Source organism: Toxorhynchites rutilus, chromosome 1 (assembly GCF_029784135.1).
Source record: "Toxorhynchites rutilus septentrionalis strain SRP chromosome 1, ASM2978413v1, whole genome shotgun sequence".
In the NCBI taxonomy this organism is placed as follows: domain Eukaryota; kingdom Metazoa; phylum Arthropoda; class Insecta; order Diptera; family Culicidae; genus Toxorhynchites; species Toxorhynchites rutilus.
The window spans coordinates 29,339,883-29,358,345 of NC_073744.1; the positions used below are offsets into that span (position 1 = coordinate 29,339,883).

At 39.9% G+C, this 18,463-nt stretch overlaps 1 protein-coding gene across 12 annotated transcripts in view; it reads right to left on the reverse strand.

The window, feature by feature from the left end:
* Positions 1 to 748: 748 nt before the first annotated feature.
* Positions 749 to 18,463, reverse strand: part of LOC129771796 (bromodomain-containing protein DDB_G0270170) — a 51,476-nt gene continuing 33,761 nt past the window's right edge. For 11 of the 12 annotated variants that reach the window (XM_055775898.1, XM_055775844.1, XM_055775858.1 and 8 more), the window contains 4 exons: positions 15,497 to 15,698; positions 15,317 to 15,428; positions 14,779 to 15,259; positions 749 to 4,164 (listed from right to left, as the gene is read on the reverse strand). In XM_055775898.1, the coding sequence (XP_055631873.1) occupies positions 2,351 to 4,164; positions 14,779 to 15,259; positions 15,317 to 15,428; positions 15,497 to 15,698 (2,609 nt within the window). In that variant the 3' untranslated portion in view covers positions 749 to 2,350. Of the gene's footprint in view, positions 4,165 to 14,778; positions 15,260 to 15,316; positions 15,429 to 15,496; positions 15,699 to 15,813; positions 15,845 to 18,463 lie in introns of those variants that run through there. The other variant, XM_055775906.1, reaches the window with a different exon arrangement.

An 18,463-nucleotide genomic window follows, 5' to 3' on the forward strand; every position in this document is an offset into this window, starting at 1 on the left:
TCAGGATTCATAATTTATGGCTAAAAATGAATGTTAACATACAAAAATTCGAAAATTCATAAAAAGTCGATGTTCCACAAAGTTTGTCAAAAACAGTTTCACCATCTTGATCTGATTTTTTAAATTTTGTACGCGACTTCTATTTTATATGAAAAAAAAATAAAAATATATATTTTAAATATTGCAAATTATTTTTTTTTGTAAATGAAAAAACTAATTTTTTTCTCAGCGTATATTTTTTTCACGTTTTAACATCAATGCTCTATAAATTTTTCTAAGACACTATTTCGGTACGATTCATAGTTTTTGAGATATAAATTATCAAAGATCTTACTAGAATCGATACGCCTTTTCCACACGTTACACTTGGGTCAAAAAAATTCCTAAATGCTGTGGAAAACTCATATTTCCTCCAACCCAAACGGAATACAAACTTTCATTCGAGTCAAAAATGCTCATGTTTTGTCATTTGTCGATTTCATTTGGAATTGCCCATTTGCTTCATATAAACTGGCTGTTAAACTCAGCTTCGATGCCCCGAAACCGTTGTTTCTAACCCTTATCGTTTTTTTTCGTTCGTTCCGATACACATCTAAAATGTATTCAGTTCAGCATCCCTACACCGTTCGTTCACAAAGAGTTCGCTCCCAACTTTTGACCAATCTGAGCCCTCAGGTCGCCGATGTCAGCGTCAAGCATGGGATTAATTTCGGATCAATGAACCTTGCCACCCACCCTAACGATAATGTTCTATTTGCAAAAGCGAATTTATTAGAATAATATTACATAAGTTGTATCATGTATCATGAATTCAATATTGTATGTGTGTATAAAGCGATCGTATGCTTTATTCGTGGAATTCAAATGCTAAATAAAAATATTGTATGTATAAGGATTATTTCTATCAATTATGTACAGAAAATGGCTCGAGTGCCATCATGCCAGAAATATAGAACCGTTCGAATGTTCGCGTGTGTTCAATTGGTGTACAATCATTCATTTTTATTTTCTGTCACAATTCCACAAAGATTGTTAGGTAACGATAGATAACTCTATCGGCTTGATTTGTTGTACAATTCACGTATATTTAACGCTGCTACTCGTTACTTTATGCTTATGCGACGGTACGTACTTCTAAGATTGTATGTAAGCATGAATCTGCCACAAATCCTCAACTTAACAGCTGTATTAGCCTTCGATTTCTACTTAGTTGGTCATCGAACATCGGTTGCCTTCAGTAACTATCCTTTCACATGCCTTGAATTTCAGTATAGTTGTTTGCGAGACCACCCATCATTTCTCATGGTTCAATTCGAGTGAATATACACAATATTTTTATATAAAAATAAATCTCTCACATAAATGCAACAAATACACTTAGGTTATGCATAAATGAAATAGAACGCAATGCATTCTTTTTTTTCCGAGTCCCATTATGTCACGGGATAAAGGATACACAATTACACACATCAGCAAAAATACTGTTAAATTCAATTGTTGGAAGGAATGTAAAATTTGTAACTCGTTGGAATGAATGGTGGTCTTAATAAGAGATTGGAATAGTATCAGAAAACGAACAACTTGTTCGAACATAGAATCGGCTGAATTTTAAAGCAAAGTGTAGAATCAGAAAAATGCTTAAAATGAAATCGAAAGAATCTCACTCCCCGAAATATTATCCAATGAAATCATTCATTTATCCTACTACTAGACGTTAGCTCAGGGGTTAATAACAGTGTGAATTTAACAGAAAATGTGTAACAATACTTCGGGAAATTAGCTCCGATTTTGTTCTCGATAAACAAGCCCCCCAGAGAGCCTAGCACTACATTGTAGCAATTTTGTGTTGTGCGATGCTTTTCAATCGTCGTTTTTCGAAAAATTATAAATTTGTGTTTCGCACGCTTGAAGGGCTTTGCTTCCATCCAACAACGCGCGATTCATATCGGCTGCTCTAAGACAAAGTTCTTCTCTACCCATTAATACTAAAATTTCTCCGCCTCTCTCTCTCTCTTTCTCTCTCTCTCTCTCTCTCTCTCTCTCTCTCTTACTATCGCGGTAGAATGGTTGTAAGATTTGTTTTTTTATGTGCACTACGAAAGGTAAGACTCGGTATGAATGTGTAAAGATCTTTAGTCGTAATAGTGTTCAAAATTGGCTAACCTTCCTCCCAACGTATCTCTAGCCCGAATACCGACCGACTTCATGCTGCGCGTATAGAATGAAATGCTAGGATGAATCTCCTTTTTTTTGTTGAGTACCGGAACCCGCTGAGAGTATTTCACCCACCAGCGCAGAACTACTATCGGGAAACTAGCGAAATGTGAACGAAACCCCGGAGAAGGATTTATCATACCTGCGTCACACACTGCGCGTATTTCTCCAGCTCTTTCTGTAGCGTTTTCACCTTGTCGGATTCGTCGCGCAGCAGCCGTTTAAGCTCCTCGATCAAACCATTCTGCGCGCTGAGCTGTCTCTCCATTCGGTTGACCTTCTGCTCCAGATCTTGCACTCGCGAGCAAACATTATCCGAGGTGATGGCTGTGGGAGGGCCCGCATTAGCTCCGATGGCGGTGGTTGTCGTGGATCCACCGCTCGGTGCTCCGTTGTTGTTGTTGATGTTGTTGCTTGGTGGTACTGTTGCGGTCGTTGCTGGCAGCTCCGGAGGACCACTTGACGATGTAATGTGGATCGTTTTTGTGTTTCTAGAGATGGGCGTAGGTGATATACTGCGATTTCGCAGGTTCACGCTGATGGGCCGACTGCTGTTGGTGGAACTGGAGGTGTCGTTAGCGTTGTTCGCACCAGCGCTGTCCGAAGAGATGGCAATTTTGGTTGAAAGTGCTGACATTGACTTTGTCATAACGCTGTTGGTGGTTTGCTCCACGCTATTGGCGGTAGCTAACGCGTGCTGCTGATGGCTAGTCTCCTTCCTACTGGACGCAATCAAGTCGAAGGAACTGTGATTATTATTATTGTTGTTGTTGATCGTCGTTGTGCTGGAGGTGACATCTGCCGCACTGGCGGTGGCTGATCGTTCCGTTAGTCTTGCTCTTGCTGACGAGCCAGACACTGTGGATGACACTAAACTTGATGAGCTTATGTGGAACGATTTGGAAATATTCTCAAATTTGGATTCTTCTTGGTGGTGGTGCTGATGGTGGTGGTTGCTACTGGATGTCACTGATAGATGCTCCGGCGATTTCGATTCGCTAACGTTCGGAGAAGTTTTCTTCGCCTGGCTTGCCTTCAATTCATCCATCCAAGGCACTTTGTGCTTTTCCCACTCTCGCGCCTTGGGCTTGGCGATAAACTCATCCTCGTTGTTGGCATTGGTGTGATTGTTTACATTCAACAAATCAGGCTTTGTTGGATCCGGTTCCGAAGAATTTTGCGACAACTGGTGGAACAAACCAGAATTTCCATTGCTCATTCCATTGCTACCAGAGTCACTAATGATACTGCCGGCTGACGTGGGAGGTCTTCTTTTGGGAGCCTTTGCCCGATTTGCGCGCATGTCTTTAAGCACCGAACCACGCTCGACGTGGCCGAATTCCGATTCGTCCTTGGAGAGCCTCTCGCCGCTAATATTTTTCTCGTTATTATCCGCCACCTCCGACCTCATCTTACTTCCCCCAACACCATCCATACTATCCTGGCTTGTGCTTTTGCTTTCGCCCTTCACCTTCTGCTTCAGCCCAGAGAACAAATTTCCAGTCACACTCGTAATCGAGGGACTTTTCTTGATGGGGACCTGGGGTTTCTTTCCGAGCACTGGCGGCGGCGTCGCCTTCTTTTCGTCCAAATTTTCCAAGCTTTTGCGGATTTCGGACGTTTTGCTCTCCAGACTCTTCCGAGGGGGCTTCTCGGTGACCGGTGCAGCAGTCGGAACGGCACCCGTGCCAGCGATCAGATTGCTGGCAGCTGCTGAAATCTCCATGTTTCTGTGCTCGAGTGACTTCCGGTGGGCAGCCACATTGCCGAAGGTGGGTGAACCCGTTGACTGTGTGCTGGGCTCGTTGAGTGAATCCTTCGAACCGAAACTTTCCTTACGATAGGAGCTATTTTGTTGTTGGTTGGTGCCGCTGTGTTTGCCTATGGAGACTTTGCTTCCGGGTGGTGGCCGTTCCGGTTTTGCCAGCATGGTTTCCTTGACGGGGGAAACTGAAACGAAACAACGGGTATGGATTAAATATATTAATACTCTAACAATCGTTGAAATTAATGAGTAGTCTCTGGATTTGATGATTATGTGTAAGAGCTGCTATCACTTGAAGACTGCCTTTCCATGTCACTAAGCTAGGTTTGCCGTTGCTGTTGACTGTCCAAAATTTTATATTATATTAACTGACCCGGCAAAATTCGTCCCGTTCGTGGATTTTTGTTATCAATACCTTCGAACATTCAGGTTTTCTTACTAAGCGATCGTTCATGGGTCCATTCGCAGAACTGTTCATTGATTGATCGTCTAATTGACCTTTCAAAAATTTTCACGGGCTGTCCACCACGTGGACAGAAAAAGCACGACTTTCGACTCCCCTCCGTGGACAAGCGTGGACATTTTCATACCCCTCTCCTGTTGTCCACGTGGACATTTTTCTTTATTTTATTAGAAAAATTCAGGAAATAACTGAATTGGGCATAAATTAAATTTTCATTCCATTTGAGTTTATTTTGTTTCAAATTTTACTTGCTGAACCCTGCCACGTTTGCTATAGCTCATTGATGTTTTATGACAGAGAAATGAGTAGTAAAACAAAGCTATATTCCATATGAGTTTAATTTTGAAATACTTGTAATAAAGGGTGTGTCACATCAAATTGCATCACGGAAAAAACGCTGTAGAAATTCGCCCAGTAGACCGATCCTTTTGAAAATTTTAGACAGTAAAATAAAAACTATTAAACAACTTTTGGCATTTTCTTTTTATTCATACTTCGAGCCCAAGCCCGTATGCTCGCACCTTCCTCTTTACCCCGTCCATAAGGTTCTGTACAACGTCAGGTTGTAGTTTTTTTTTAAAAGAAATCCATTTTCTCTTAAAGTCCGCCTCCGATTTGACAACTTTTGGGTTCTTCCGGAGGGCCTGCTTCATAATCGCCCAATATTTCTCTATTGGGCGAAGCTCCGGCGCGTTGGGCGGGTTCATTTCCTTTGGCATGAAGGTGACCCCGTTGGCTTCGTACCACTCCAACACGTCCTTTGAATGGTGGCACGAAGCGAGATCCGGCCAGAAGATGGTCGGGCCCTCGTGCTGCTTCAATAGTGGTAGTAAGCGCTTCTGTAGGCACTCCCTAAGGTAAACCTGCCCGTTTACCGTGCCGGTCATCACGAAGGGGGCGCTCCGCTGACCGCAAGAGCAGATCGCTTGCCACACCATGTACTTTTTGACAAACTTGGATAGTTTCTGTTTGCGAATCTCCTCCGGAACGCTGAATTTGTCCTCTGCGGAGAAGAACAACAGGCCCGGCAGCTGACGGAAGTCCGCTTTGACGTAGGTTTCGTCGTCCATTACCAGGCAATGCGGCTTCGTCAGCATTTCGGTGTACAGCTTCCGGGCTCGCGTCTTCCCCACCATGTTTTGCCTTTCGTCGCGGTTAGGAGCCTTCTGAACCTTGTATGTACGAAGGCCCTCCCGCTGCTTGGTCCGCTGGACGAATGAACTTGACAAATTCAGCTTATTGGCGACATCCCGGACCGAACTTCTCGGATCACGTCTAAACTGCTTAACTACACGCTTGTGATCTTTTTCACTGACGGAGCATCCATTTTTGCCGTTCTTCACCTTCCGGTCGATGGTTAGGTTCTCGAAGTATCGTTTTAGTACTCTGCTGACCGTGGATTGGACGATTCCCAGCATCTTACCGATGTCCCGATGTGACAACTCCGGATTCTCGAAATGAGTGCACAAGATTAATTCACGACGCTCTTTTTCGTTCGACGACATTTTTCCAAATTTACGAAAAATTGACAGTGAAGCATGGCCAACGTGATCTATACACTCTTATCTGATTATAAGCGAAAACTGAAGATATAATTCCTAAAAATTAAATTTCTATAGCGTTTTTTCCGTGATGCAATTTGATGTGACACACCCTTTAGTTTGTTCTTCTATTATCTTCAAAGATATAAAGGCTATCTGGTTTGTCAACACGGAAACGCGTAATATCCAGTTGACAATCCGCATCCGAATATAAATTACAAAATTCCAAGGATTGATCCTGAGCAAAGCCAATCGAATAAAAATAAATGGATTTGAAATCATTATCAGATACAATTTAAGCTCACGATGTTTAAACACATGCAAAGAATTTTGTTGCTATCACATAGAATACATATTCAGTACTAGAAAGTTGATTTACTTTCACAGCTTTATTTCAGAAGTGTGCTTATTTCATCTGGAAATCTTAAAGCTTGTTGAGGTGTTGGCAGTAGCAACAACATTTTTTGAAGTGGCTCGTATGAGCTCCATCAGAACTCGAGTTTTTGAAGCGCACAAAAATGAACAGAACAATTTTATATACATAGTTTATTTTGCTATCAACTAAAAAGAATTTCAAAAAAAGAAAAGATAAAGTAGGAAGCATGCACTGATATCTATAGATCTTCACTTGATAAAGGATTGAGTAGTAAAGGGTCGAAATTTTTCAGCGATTTCGGAACGCCTGTATCTTCGATATGAAGATGACATTAAGATAAAAAATACAGCATTTTCAAGCTACAAATTTCTAGTGTGTGATGCGTGTATGTACATTGTGCAACTAAAATACATGCAAACTAAATACATTGCAAGAAAAGATAAAACGTTTATGGTTTGTTTTCAAAGTTTCTCTAGATTTTGAAAATACATTCTTGAAATCAATCCAATCGACATGATTATTTCGCTTCCATTAGATTCATAGAGAGTTTCAGTAGAACTATTTACTACAGAGGTATTCTCTATCGAATGTAAAATTATTCTTTGATTTCGAATTAAGAATATTTCATGAAATAATGAACGCACAGTAAATCGATGGTCAAATCTACTCATCGCGATCTTGGAAATATTTAACACATGGTCCAGTTGTTGCTTTGTCGAATGCCTTATTTTATAACAGAGTTACAGCGTTTCAAAGATCACTCAAAACTTTCGTTGTCGCATTTTGCTCCTCAATTTTTTTGTCGAGTGTAGTTCTTTGCCTACTTTGGAATACGATCGCCACAGGAAATGTCGGTTCATTTAAACAGCAATTCACTTTTAGTCATCAGCGCAATAGAAACCTTTTCCGCAATAGTTTGGGGAATTTTCAAAGGGTACTAATACCTTATTAAACATATTTTCAATATCTATATTTTTTTTTTATTTTTCAACTGCTTATTGGCCATTCTACATTGAGTGTCTAGATAGCTTCCAAAATGTCCGTGGGGAAAAAACATCAAAAAACTCACGACTCAATTTTTTTTTACTAACCTTGCACGAAAAGTTATTGCTATTATTGCTCTTTAGTTTTCCTCCGCTTAAATCCTTATCAAAACGACACTAACATCACAGTTTACCAGAGAGCAATTCAACGCCAAATTAATCTTCCGCTGCCCCGATCCTCATTTTATTAAAATTTTGTTCATTTTTTTTCAAAAATAGCCTGGAAGCCTGTTGCCCGATTGAAACATTTTTTTTGAGAAATCTATTAACCTTCTATTATTTTTTTTTATAAATGTTTACTGAGAAAACATTCTCATAAATTGAATAAAATATCAAAAACTATTATATCTGTTTAAAATATTGTTGTATATAGATTTTTAGGTAGCTGATCCGTAATATTTTAGGAGATAGGGGATCATGAAAAATCTTCCACGCTTATGCTAAAATCTTAACTACGAAATAATTATTGAACTTTTCCTTGAGACCGGTTTTTTGCCTTAAACTGATTTTAATTCAAAAAGTGCGCTATTTTTCACGATTGAATTGCTTCCATTTGAGGAAATTTTGCATAAAATTCTGTTGTGAACACATTTAAATTAGTGGAAGATAACAAGAAGGATAATAGTTTGGTGTCAAGGAAGGAACTGTAGAGTGGTTGGAGAGCTTCAATTTGGCTGATAGAAACAATCCAGTTTGTCATGCATTTTGGAAAATTAATTAAAAACACCAAATTTGAAGTTTCTTCTTTACATTTAAAATTTGATTCTGGGTTCCATTAATTTGAAAGTTTTACAACTGCATTCTATGCAAAGTTTTCTTATCTTTCAAATGAACAGTATAATTATTCTAAGGAGCGTATTTTCTAAATTAGAGTCAGTTCAAGACATAAAATTAGACTTAAGAAAACAATGTTCTAGTTGAGAATTGATCACATTCGTAGGATTCTTTCATCAAATATGATCCTCTATCACCTCCTGAAATATTCTATAATTCATCAGAACACTGGCTCAATTGTTTTAAGTTGACAACTAGTGATGCATAGACAATCTCACGCAAATGTAAATATTGATTCCTAGAAATTAATGAAATGAAAATACTTTGGAAAAATGATTTTACACGCAATTCTGTATAAAGTTTTTCATAGACATTATTATCATATAATGTTCTCGAGTTATGACAAAATGTATAGAACATTATATATTTGATGAAAAATCATTTACGCATATCATGGAATCTCAACCATTATGGAATCGTTTAATTTTTAAAGTTCTGGCTATAAGAGCTATGCATACCCTGTAACTATAAAAGTTCGATCATAGGAAATAGTTGGTCATTCACAATTTACGTGAGATATTTTTATAATACAGATTTCACTGAAGATGATCCATGATATGGGAAAAAATATATGAACGTTTGACTGGGCAGCACTCTCAGGCGGCTGAATCCGTTTATTGATAAATACGGAGAGAAAATTCTTCCTGTCCACCTGGACTCAGTCTATAACCCCTCGCCCCTCTCCGTGGATAAGATTGGACATGGAAGAACACGAGAAACACGAAGGTTCCTTCCACGCTTCCGTTGTCTCCATGAATGGAGCAGCATCAAAAAAATACAGTCCGCCCCACAGTTTCCAGCAGACGGAACACCCGCTACCATCTGAGTAGCCTGTTAGCAAAATGTCATCCCTCGATCAACATTAGATCTTGGAAGCCAAAGCAAACTTGATCATGATATCTATGCTCAACGCTCAATATTTTTCGAAAAGTTGTTCACTCGATATCCCTGCTTCAGTGAGCTTCGTCAATCTATTGCATACTGGATCCGATATATCTGTGCCCTGAAGCCGTCACCAAGAAAGACCATCTTCGAACCATTCGAGACCTTGAAACCCGCCGTGTGTGGCTTGCGGCGATAACTTTTAAATGTTTTAAATCGCATTGTAGTATCTGGGTTGCCGGCAAACGAATCACCCGCCATTGAATCACTTTTATTAGCTGTATTCGGGAATTGTCTTTAGTTCACGCAGCGAATTCATTTCTATGTCTTAAATGCTGTCCCACGAAGTGGTGTGGTAATTTGAGTTTTGGAAAAAGGAAAAAGTCACATGGAGCCATATCTGGAGAGTACCGTGCTTGTTCAATCACATTCCTGCTATCTTTGGTCAAAAATTCGTTTACAATGATCGATCGATGAGCTGATGAGAAATCCATGTGTTATCCTTCCACAAATCTGGCCGCTTGCAACGAATTTTCTCTCTCAAACGCCTCATTTTCAACGCATCGGCACAAGAAATTTTGTTTGCAATACAAAATTTCACACAATATCTTTGATCAATATAATTATCTATATCAAAAATTGCCGAGCAAAAAAAATCTTGTTCTTAGTGACGCTGTAAACAAACTAAATGATGGATCGCTCATAAAATCGACATTAGGAGGCGATCTGGCGTAGTGGTAACATCCATACCTCTCACGCTAAAGGTCACGAGTTTAATTCTCACTCCCGACATTCTTCCAAAAATGGAAGTAAAAGTGACGAACCTGCCAAAATGTGTTGAAAGTCACTTAATAGTGAAAAAATCGACATTAAGATCACTGACAGTAGTACCAACTAAAAATGAAACAAGATTGAAAAATGTTCAGCGGAAGAACTAAAATTACAAATACATTCCATAGAATGTAGTTTCATGCAACCAAAATCGAGCAAAAAAACACGCGTCAATTATAAGCACTAGAACACATTATTGTACCTTAAAACGTCGGGCACGCACCCACTTAATATTGACAAATGTCTATGAAGATGAAGAGAAGTTGACTACGAATAAAAGTAGTAAATAAAACGTTGGTTCAGTGCGATACGAAAATTATTTGTCTACTGTTGAAATCAGAGAATGTTTGCCGAATCGAATACCACTGTAAACTCCTTATCAGTTTGATAAGATATGTAATCTTGGGCTTGTAAGATAGCAGATAGGTAGCGCAGCAGAGCCTATTATAGATTCACCCCCACAACGCGAGTTTGTCGGCTCGTTTCATCATACGGTGTGGTGAGATGTGCTCTGACTGGCAATGCAGCAGGCATCGATCCTCCATACAATTATGCACTTTAAAATAATTTGGGTACCGGGGACGAATGAATCACTAGATTTAAAATCTCCGTAAACAAAAGAAAAAAAATTAAAAGAAATAATTTGCAGGCCAAGAAAACTGCCTTTTGACATGTTGCTCCAGAATTGGTAATTCTCGATGACAGAAAAATAGTGCCGACGTCTGGTGGCGACTTCAAATTAGGGCCATAATTTGGGTACCAAACTCGATAGTGTAATCGCTATCAGATTAGAAGCTGAAACGTTCTTCCAACCCTGGACCAGACGGAGTCCCCTCCATTGTTTTGAAAAAGTGTACCGATAGTTTGTCTTACCCACTGAGTCTCCTTTTCAATCTCTCCGTAGATTCTGGCATATTTCCAGAAATATGGAAAAAGGCTTATGTCTTCCCGGTTTTTAAGAAAGGCAGCAAGAAAGAAGTGCAGAACTACAGAGGGATCGCTTGCTTATGTGCAATATCTAAGCTACTAGAGCTCATCGTCTTGGATTACATCTCCTACACATGCAAGAGCTATATAGCTGAACAACAACATGGATTTATTTCGAAGCGATCAACAACCACAAACCTAGTTGTTTACACATCATTTATTGCTCGTGCTCTACAGTCGCGTTATCAAATAGATGCAGTTTACACCGATTTTTCGGCGGCTTTCGATACCATCAATCACCAGTTAATAATTGCCAAACTTAATCGTCTCGGTTTCAACGGCTCCTTTCTTAAATGGTTGCAATCCTATCTGGTAAATCGACAGATGTCTGTTAAAATTGGTGACACTATTTCCAAGACCTTCAGTGTTACTTCGGGTGTTCCCCAAGGAAGTCACTTAGGACCATACATTTTCCTGCTATTTCTGAACGACATCAATTTTGTTTTGGATTGTCAAAAATTGTCTTACGCAGACGACTTTAAAGCATTTCTACAGTCGCAAATCGATGCATTTGCTGCATGGTGTGACTAAAATAGAATGATTCTAAACCCCACCAAATGCTCAATTATTTCATTCTCGCGTAAACGCACTACAGTCCACTTCAATTACAAGTTGCAGGGCTGTATATTACAACGAGTCAATTGTGTCAAGGACCTAGGAGTTATGCTCGACTCTAGGCTTACATTTCGTGAGCACATTGCATATATAACGACGAAATCATCCAAAATGCTCGGATTTATGTTTCGTGCAACAAAACACTTCAGGGACATACACTACATAAAGGCCGTATATTGTTCCCTCGTTCGTTCGATACTCGAGTATGCATCAATTGTTTGGTCACCATACTATCAAAACAGCATTCTGCGGCTAGAAGCTATCCAGCGCAAATTCGTTAAATTTGCTCTACGGAATCTACCTTGGAGTGACCCAGCAACCTTCCCAGTTACGAACATCGCTGCAGACTCATCGGGCTTGATTCTTTGTGTAATCGCCGCAACCTTGCCAGAATATGTTTCATTTCCGACTTGATACTGTCGCACATAGACTGTTCAGAGCTTTTACAACTTGTGAACTTTAATATCCAGCAAAGGAATCTGAGATCTCATAACTTCCTCCAGATACCGTTTTCACGCACGAATTACGGATACTACGAGCCAATATCGAGTATGTGTCGAGAGTTCAATAGATACAGTATATATTTTGACCTCGGGATATCACGCACATCACTTAGAAAGAGATACATCTCTTCGATCACAAATACTCCGTCTAGTTATTAAGTTTTTAATTATAATTTAGTACGTAAGCGTCATTTGGGTTCTGTATACCCGTTGGTTTGTCGAATAAATAAATATAAACAAAAAAAAGACGGTTTTTAAATTTTAAAATTTGAATGAAAATTTTCACATCATGTTATTTAATTACTTGAAACACGTATTTCTGACTTTCATTCAACCATATGGCTATACAATTCTAGCATTGTTACTGAATTTTTTCATTATAATATAAAGTTGTCTTCATAAACAATTTTTCTATGGGACTTTTTCACTACCTACAAACAAAAATGTTTTTAGTTTAAATAGGATACTAATTTGATATGGAAAAGATAATTGTCATCCATAATTTTAATTTTGAAAACGTTTATTCCGACTGAAAATCAGTTATTCTTTGACGCTCCTCTAAAATGGGAAACGAAGCTCAATGCCGTCAACGCGTATTGCTGTTTTGAAGAAAACAAATACTTTTGATGTTTGGGATGTTGGCACCAAAAACATGGGGGGTGCCGTACAACTAAGAGAGAGTGTGATTAATCAAGCATGAACGAACGATAGAGACGGAGTAGGGGGTACGGCACGAGAGCGGTTGGCGGTTGGTTTGTGAACCTTCATAAAAAATGGTTCTAATAAAGTAGAGCTAATAAATGGAAATCATGGAGTTAATGAAATAGTCTGGATTTAACACATAAATTCCTACGCCCGAGCAGATTCTACAATTTGTGCAGTCGGTGCTATACAAAATGTTGTGGGAAAGTTTTTGTTGAAAGGGATATAAGCGATATCATCGATTTCTCTATATCGACTCACACTTTTGGTCATAACTGCAAACACATTCCCAGCTGTATTTGACAATGTGGAAGATAGATCAGAAACTCATCTATCGAATTCTATAGCAAACTAAAATTGAAACACTTTTGCAGTTGAGTTATTATCTAAAGAAAAAGTTTATGAAGAGGAATCGATCAAGTCACACTTCTTTCATTCTGAGACTCTGATGTGTGAAATAGTGATGAAAGAACAGATAATGGTAATGATACGATTGTGATGAATGGAGAATCCTTTTCGTATTCCGCTCAGGGAAATGACATAGGTGTTAGTGAAAGAGAAGATAAACGACATAAAACTCGAGAATCGATGTGAGGATCGCGAGAGAAAGAAAGACAGAAATGAAAGAGAGAGAAAGAAAGAGAGAGAGAAAGAAAGAAAGAGAGAGAGGAAGAAAGAAAGGGAGAGAGAAAGAAAGAGAGAAAGAAAGAAAGAAAGAGAGAAAGAAAGAAAGAAAGAGAGGAAAGAAAGAAAGAGAGAGAGAACGAAAGAAAGAGAGAGAGAAATGAGAGAAAGAAAGAGAGAGAGAAATGAGAGAAAGAAAGAAAGAGAGAAATGAGAGAAAGAAAGAAAGAAAGAAAGAGAGAGAGAAAAGAGAAAAAGAAAGAGAGAAAGAAAAAGAAAAAAAGAGAGAAAGAGAGAGAATGAAGGAAAGAGAGATAGAGAGAGAAAGATAAAGAGAAAGAGAAAGAGAGAGAGGGAAAGATAGAGAAGGAAAGAGAGGGAAAAATAAAGAGAGAGAAAGAGAGAGAGGGAAAGATAGAGAAGGAAAGAGAGGGAAATATAGAGAGAGAGGGGGAGAGAGAGAGAGGGAGAGAGAGATAGAGGGAGAGAGAGAGATAGAGGGAGAGAGAGAGATAGAGGGAGAGAGAGAGATAGAGGGAGAGAGAGATAGAGGAAGAGAGAGATAGAGGGAGAGAGAGATAGAGGGAGAGAGAGATAGAGGGAGAGAGAGAGATAGAGGGAGAGAGAGAGATAGAGGGAGAGAGAGAGAGAGGGAGAGAGAGAGAGATAGAGGGAGAGAGAGATAGAGGAAGAGGGAGATAGAGGGAGAGAGAGAGATAGAGGAAGAGAGAAATAGAGGGAGAGAGAGATAGAGGGAGAGAGAGATAGAGGGAGAGAGAGAGATGAAAAGAGAGAGTGAGAGAGAGAAGGAAAGAGTGGGAAGAGAAGGAAAAAGAGTGAGAGAGAGAAGGAAAGAGAGTGAGAAAGAGAAAGAGAGAGTGGGCGAAAGAGAAGGAAAGAGAGAGTGAGAGAGAGATGGAAAGAGAGAGAGAGAGCGGAGTACAGATCGCGACACAAGAGCGGTTGGCGGGTGGTTTGTGACCCTTTGTAAGTGACGATTCTAATAAAGTAAACTTATAGATAGAAATCATGAACTCATTGAAATGCTCTGGCTTTAACACATAAATTCCTACGCCCGAGCAGATTCTACACCAATGATACGAGGGCTCCATGATAAGTGACTAACCTTTGAGAATAAACTTTTAGATCACTTGTGTCAGATACGTTTTGGTTCCTGCTAGCCTTGATGAATCTTTCCAAATTGAGGGAAAAACAATAAACGGATGGGAGCGTGCTCTAGAGAATACACCTGGTACACCTATTCTTTCTAGTGAAATGATCTTCAATCAGTTATCAAAACGCGGAATATTTATTTTCTCAAAATCCTAGGAAATTTGCAACGAGTTTCAATGCTAGAAAATAACCCAATTCACATAAAATTAACAAAATCAAACTAACCTTCTGGTGGGAGCAGTACGACGAAATTGTCCGGAAAAACCCCTATGCGGCCCCTTAATTCTCCCTTCCACCAGCCCTTATCGGGCAGGTCCTTGGTAAGTATCGTTATGATGTCCCCTTCGTTGAGTTTCAGCTCGTCATCATTCGCTGGTGCGTAGGCAAACAAAACCCTGCACAACTCCCGTACAGGCTTCGGAGGAAGCGAGGGTGCATCCGCTAGTAATTGTTGCTGCTGCTGCTGAGCCAACGTCACATGATCCAGATCTTCCCTGGAGCTGTTCAAACTGCTTCGGCTTTTGTTCAAACTGTTGCTTTTCGAAAGATTACTAACTGCTAAACTGCTCTCAAGTACCGGTTTCACTCCGGTACTGCTTCTACGATTCGCAGATGTCGGCGAGGCGGATTCGATCGGTTCGACAAAGTTGGACGGGAAAACTCCAATCTTTCCGTTCAACTTACCCCGCCACCAGCCTTCCTCGACCTGGAAGTGGTGGGAATTATATCCACATTATATCGATTTTAATCCGAACACACTTACTTCTTCGAAAATCTCTATGACATCACCGACCGCTAACGTCAGCTCATCTGGTTTGTTCTCTCGGTAGCTGTAAATAACTTTACATCTTCGATTCAGGGTAGCTGTTTTATCCCTGCGGGAATTAGCACCATATGATTAGCACGCGCGACTCGTTTATCGCCGAACATCCATCTTACTTACCTCAACACGACTGGATTCTTATCGTCCGGTTCCAGCACACGAACAAAGTTATCCGGAAACATACCGGTCCTGCCGGTTGCCGTCAGTGTACCTTCCCACCAGCCGCCGGGCTGAATTTTGATGTTGGTAATGATGGCACCTTTCTTCAGCGTTAGCTCATCCGTCTCCTTGGCCGTGTAGTCGTACTCGACGATGGCGCTCACTGGAATGCAAAATAAAAACAGGTGAATATACCTTTTTTTCTGAAACAACAGCATCAAGAACGCGACATGTTTCTTATTATGAAAGGTATGGTATTTCAAGCATCGAGAACCCACTCAAAGGTGCTAGCATGCCTCACAAACCGGTGTTGAAGGCGACGACCCAAGGGATCACACCAAAATGCAGCGGAATGGAGCGCACATTGCCAAGCCCAATCTTTGTTTTTTTCTCCCTTCCGTCTCACAGCCGCCGCCAAGCCTATTTCCAATCCGCCACCCAATCGATACCCACACACCCCCGACCCGCCCTGCGCCAAGGGTTTTTGTCTTGACACCACATTTCGGAGGATGCATACATCGGGCTGCGGTATCAGCTAACCAACCACCATCACAACCACTGGTGAGTAGCAAGCGATAGTGTTGGTTACATAAAGCTTGTAAATATAGGTCAGTTCTACTCTTGTAGCGAGAGATGAACGCGGATCCTATACACACAGTGAAACTGGATAAACACCAACTGAAGGAGCGCATTTCGCGGGGCGGGGGGAGGGGGGGGGGAAACGGTGCTTGCAAGAGAGATGATGTTTAGAAATGTCATCAGGTAATAAAAAAAGCGAGCGAGCGCTGAAAAGCATGCTTTCCGCGCGACAGGAGAATTGCCTTTTAAAACTCACAGTCCACGACACGTGATTGGGGTGAGGGTGGAGGAGGTTTATTTCTAATTATTTAATCCTAAAAGTTGAAAACAATCTCTATTCTAAGCATTGCAAAATTGACAACAAATTAACCTTTCAAGTAAAAGTTTGTGATTTAGCGTACTTTTTTTTCGTCAGTGGGTGATGTCAACACCAAACCGCTACTTGGGTAGTGAAGGTTTTTGTTTATTTGTTGATGTTGATGATGAAAAGTTTTTTATCAAAATGGCAAGTACACTGCGTTTTACAACTGTAGAACCACTCATTTATTCTGTGTTTGCACATATATGTAAGAAGTCGATTAAATTGAAGTATATAGTGTAGGATATAACAACTTTCTTCATTTAAAAGACTGGCCATTTGAACTTTATTGTTGTGTTCAGGCGCGAAACATTCAAGAAACAAAAATTCCAGTGTTTCATAACTATAGAACCAGATGGAAAAACTCACACTCCTTTACAAAATTAACGTCAATTTCACAATAAATTTCTATCAAGAACAAATGAGTGATCGTACGAATAGTAGATGCAGCTTACAAGCAGTATGAGGGATTTGAAGAGCTTAAACGAGCAGTATCATCTGCGTAGAAAGAAATACACATTACAACATGGTGCAGCTTGGTCGAACCACCCCAAATGGGTTATTTGAACTGATCGAGAACTAAAGATGACCTACAAATGATAAACTTATTGTAATTCATGTCTTTTAAGTGAACATAGTTGTTATATCCTACATTATATACGTCAATTCAACCAGCTTCTTACATGTCTCTGGAAACTCAGAAAAAATTAGTGGTTCTATAGTTGTGAAACGCAGTGTATGAGGAAAGGAATAGATAATGTTACACGTACAATGTTAATAAGTAAGACTTGTTGAGAAAATACATTGCGGGCAATAGCAGCTGCTGTCGGAAAAACCCACGCTACGGTAAAGAAAATCATAAGCAAGTGGAAATACGAAGAAACCATGGAAATATCCCGGGTAAAGGACGCAAACGGATCTTGTCTTGTCTTGTGTTGATGAACGGGTAATTGTGCGAACATTGTGAATGAACCCTAAAACAAACATTCCTAAATTGACTACCCAAGTAGCCGGCACCATTGGAAGACCTGCCATCACAGAGATGAGTATACAGGAACAATCTGGGCGATCGTGTTGGCCGTGAAAAGTCTTTTAATCTCAAAGGTGAATATGAAAAAAACGACTAGAGTATTCTAAGTCATATGTAAACAGACTTAAAGAGTTCTGGAACAGAACTCCAGAATCGGTGCCAGATTCCAAATGCTGAATATGAAAACCAGAATCGGTGCTTCATATTCAGCATTTGGTTCCCATAATAAAACACGGCGGTGGCAGTCAGCTGTTGTATGCTGCAACGGCGGTTTCTGGAACTGGAACCATGGAGTTTAACAATTTGGAAAATTAAGAACCGTCTGACGAATAAAAATCCAGGGAACAAAGTGGAACTCGAAACGGCGATTATGGAGATCTGACAAAGTATTCCGTCTACAGTGATCAGAAATCTCGCCGAATTGATGCCACGGCGCTTGCAGGTAATGCTGGACGCCAAAGGGGGGTCATATCTAATACTAGAGGATTGATTTTTTTATATACAATAGAACTCCGGTAAACCGCGGAATAGTCGGGTTAGGTCACCGCGTATAACGAAAAACGCGGATAACGTAATAAAGGGTTAAAAAAGAGGTGTCAACACGAAAAAAAGATGTTGCATGAAAACTATGTTTCATCAATACAGAAAGCATCATTAAAATATCTATCTGTAAGGTCGTGTACACCAATGTTCAGATAATGTGAAAGTCATGACCACAACAAAAGCGCAAGACCCTACCACTCAATGGCAAATTTCGGGAAGGTTTATAGAATTACTAGGCAATTCATCCGCTCGCGGATAATCGAGGTTCTACTGTATTAACATTTCTGGATTGATTAAAATTTAAAAACTTGAACTGTACACTCAATTTTGCTGCGTCTGAATTTTGTTTGTTCTCTGAACACGAGGTAAAAATGAGACCATTTTATTTTTTTCTTACTACAGGGAAACTTCGATATAA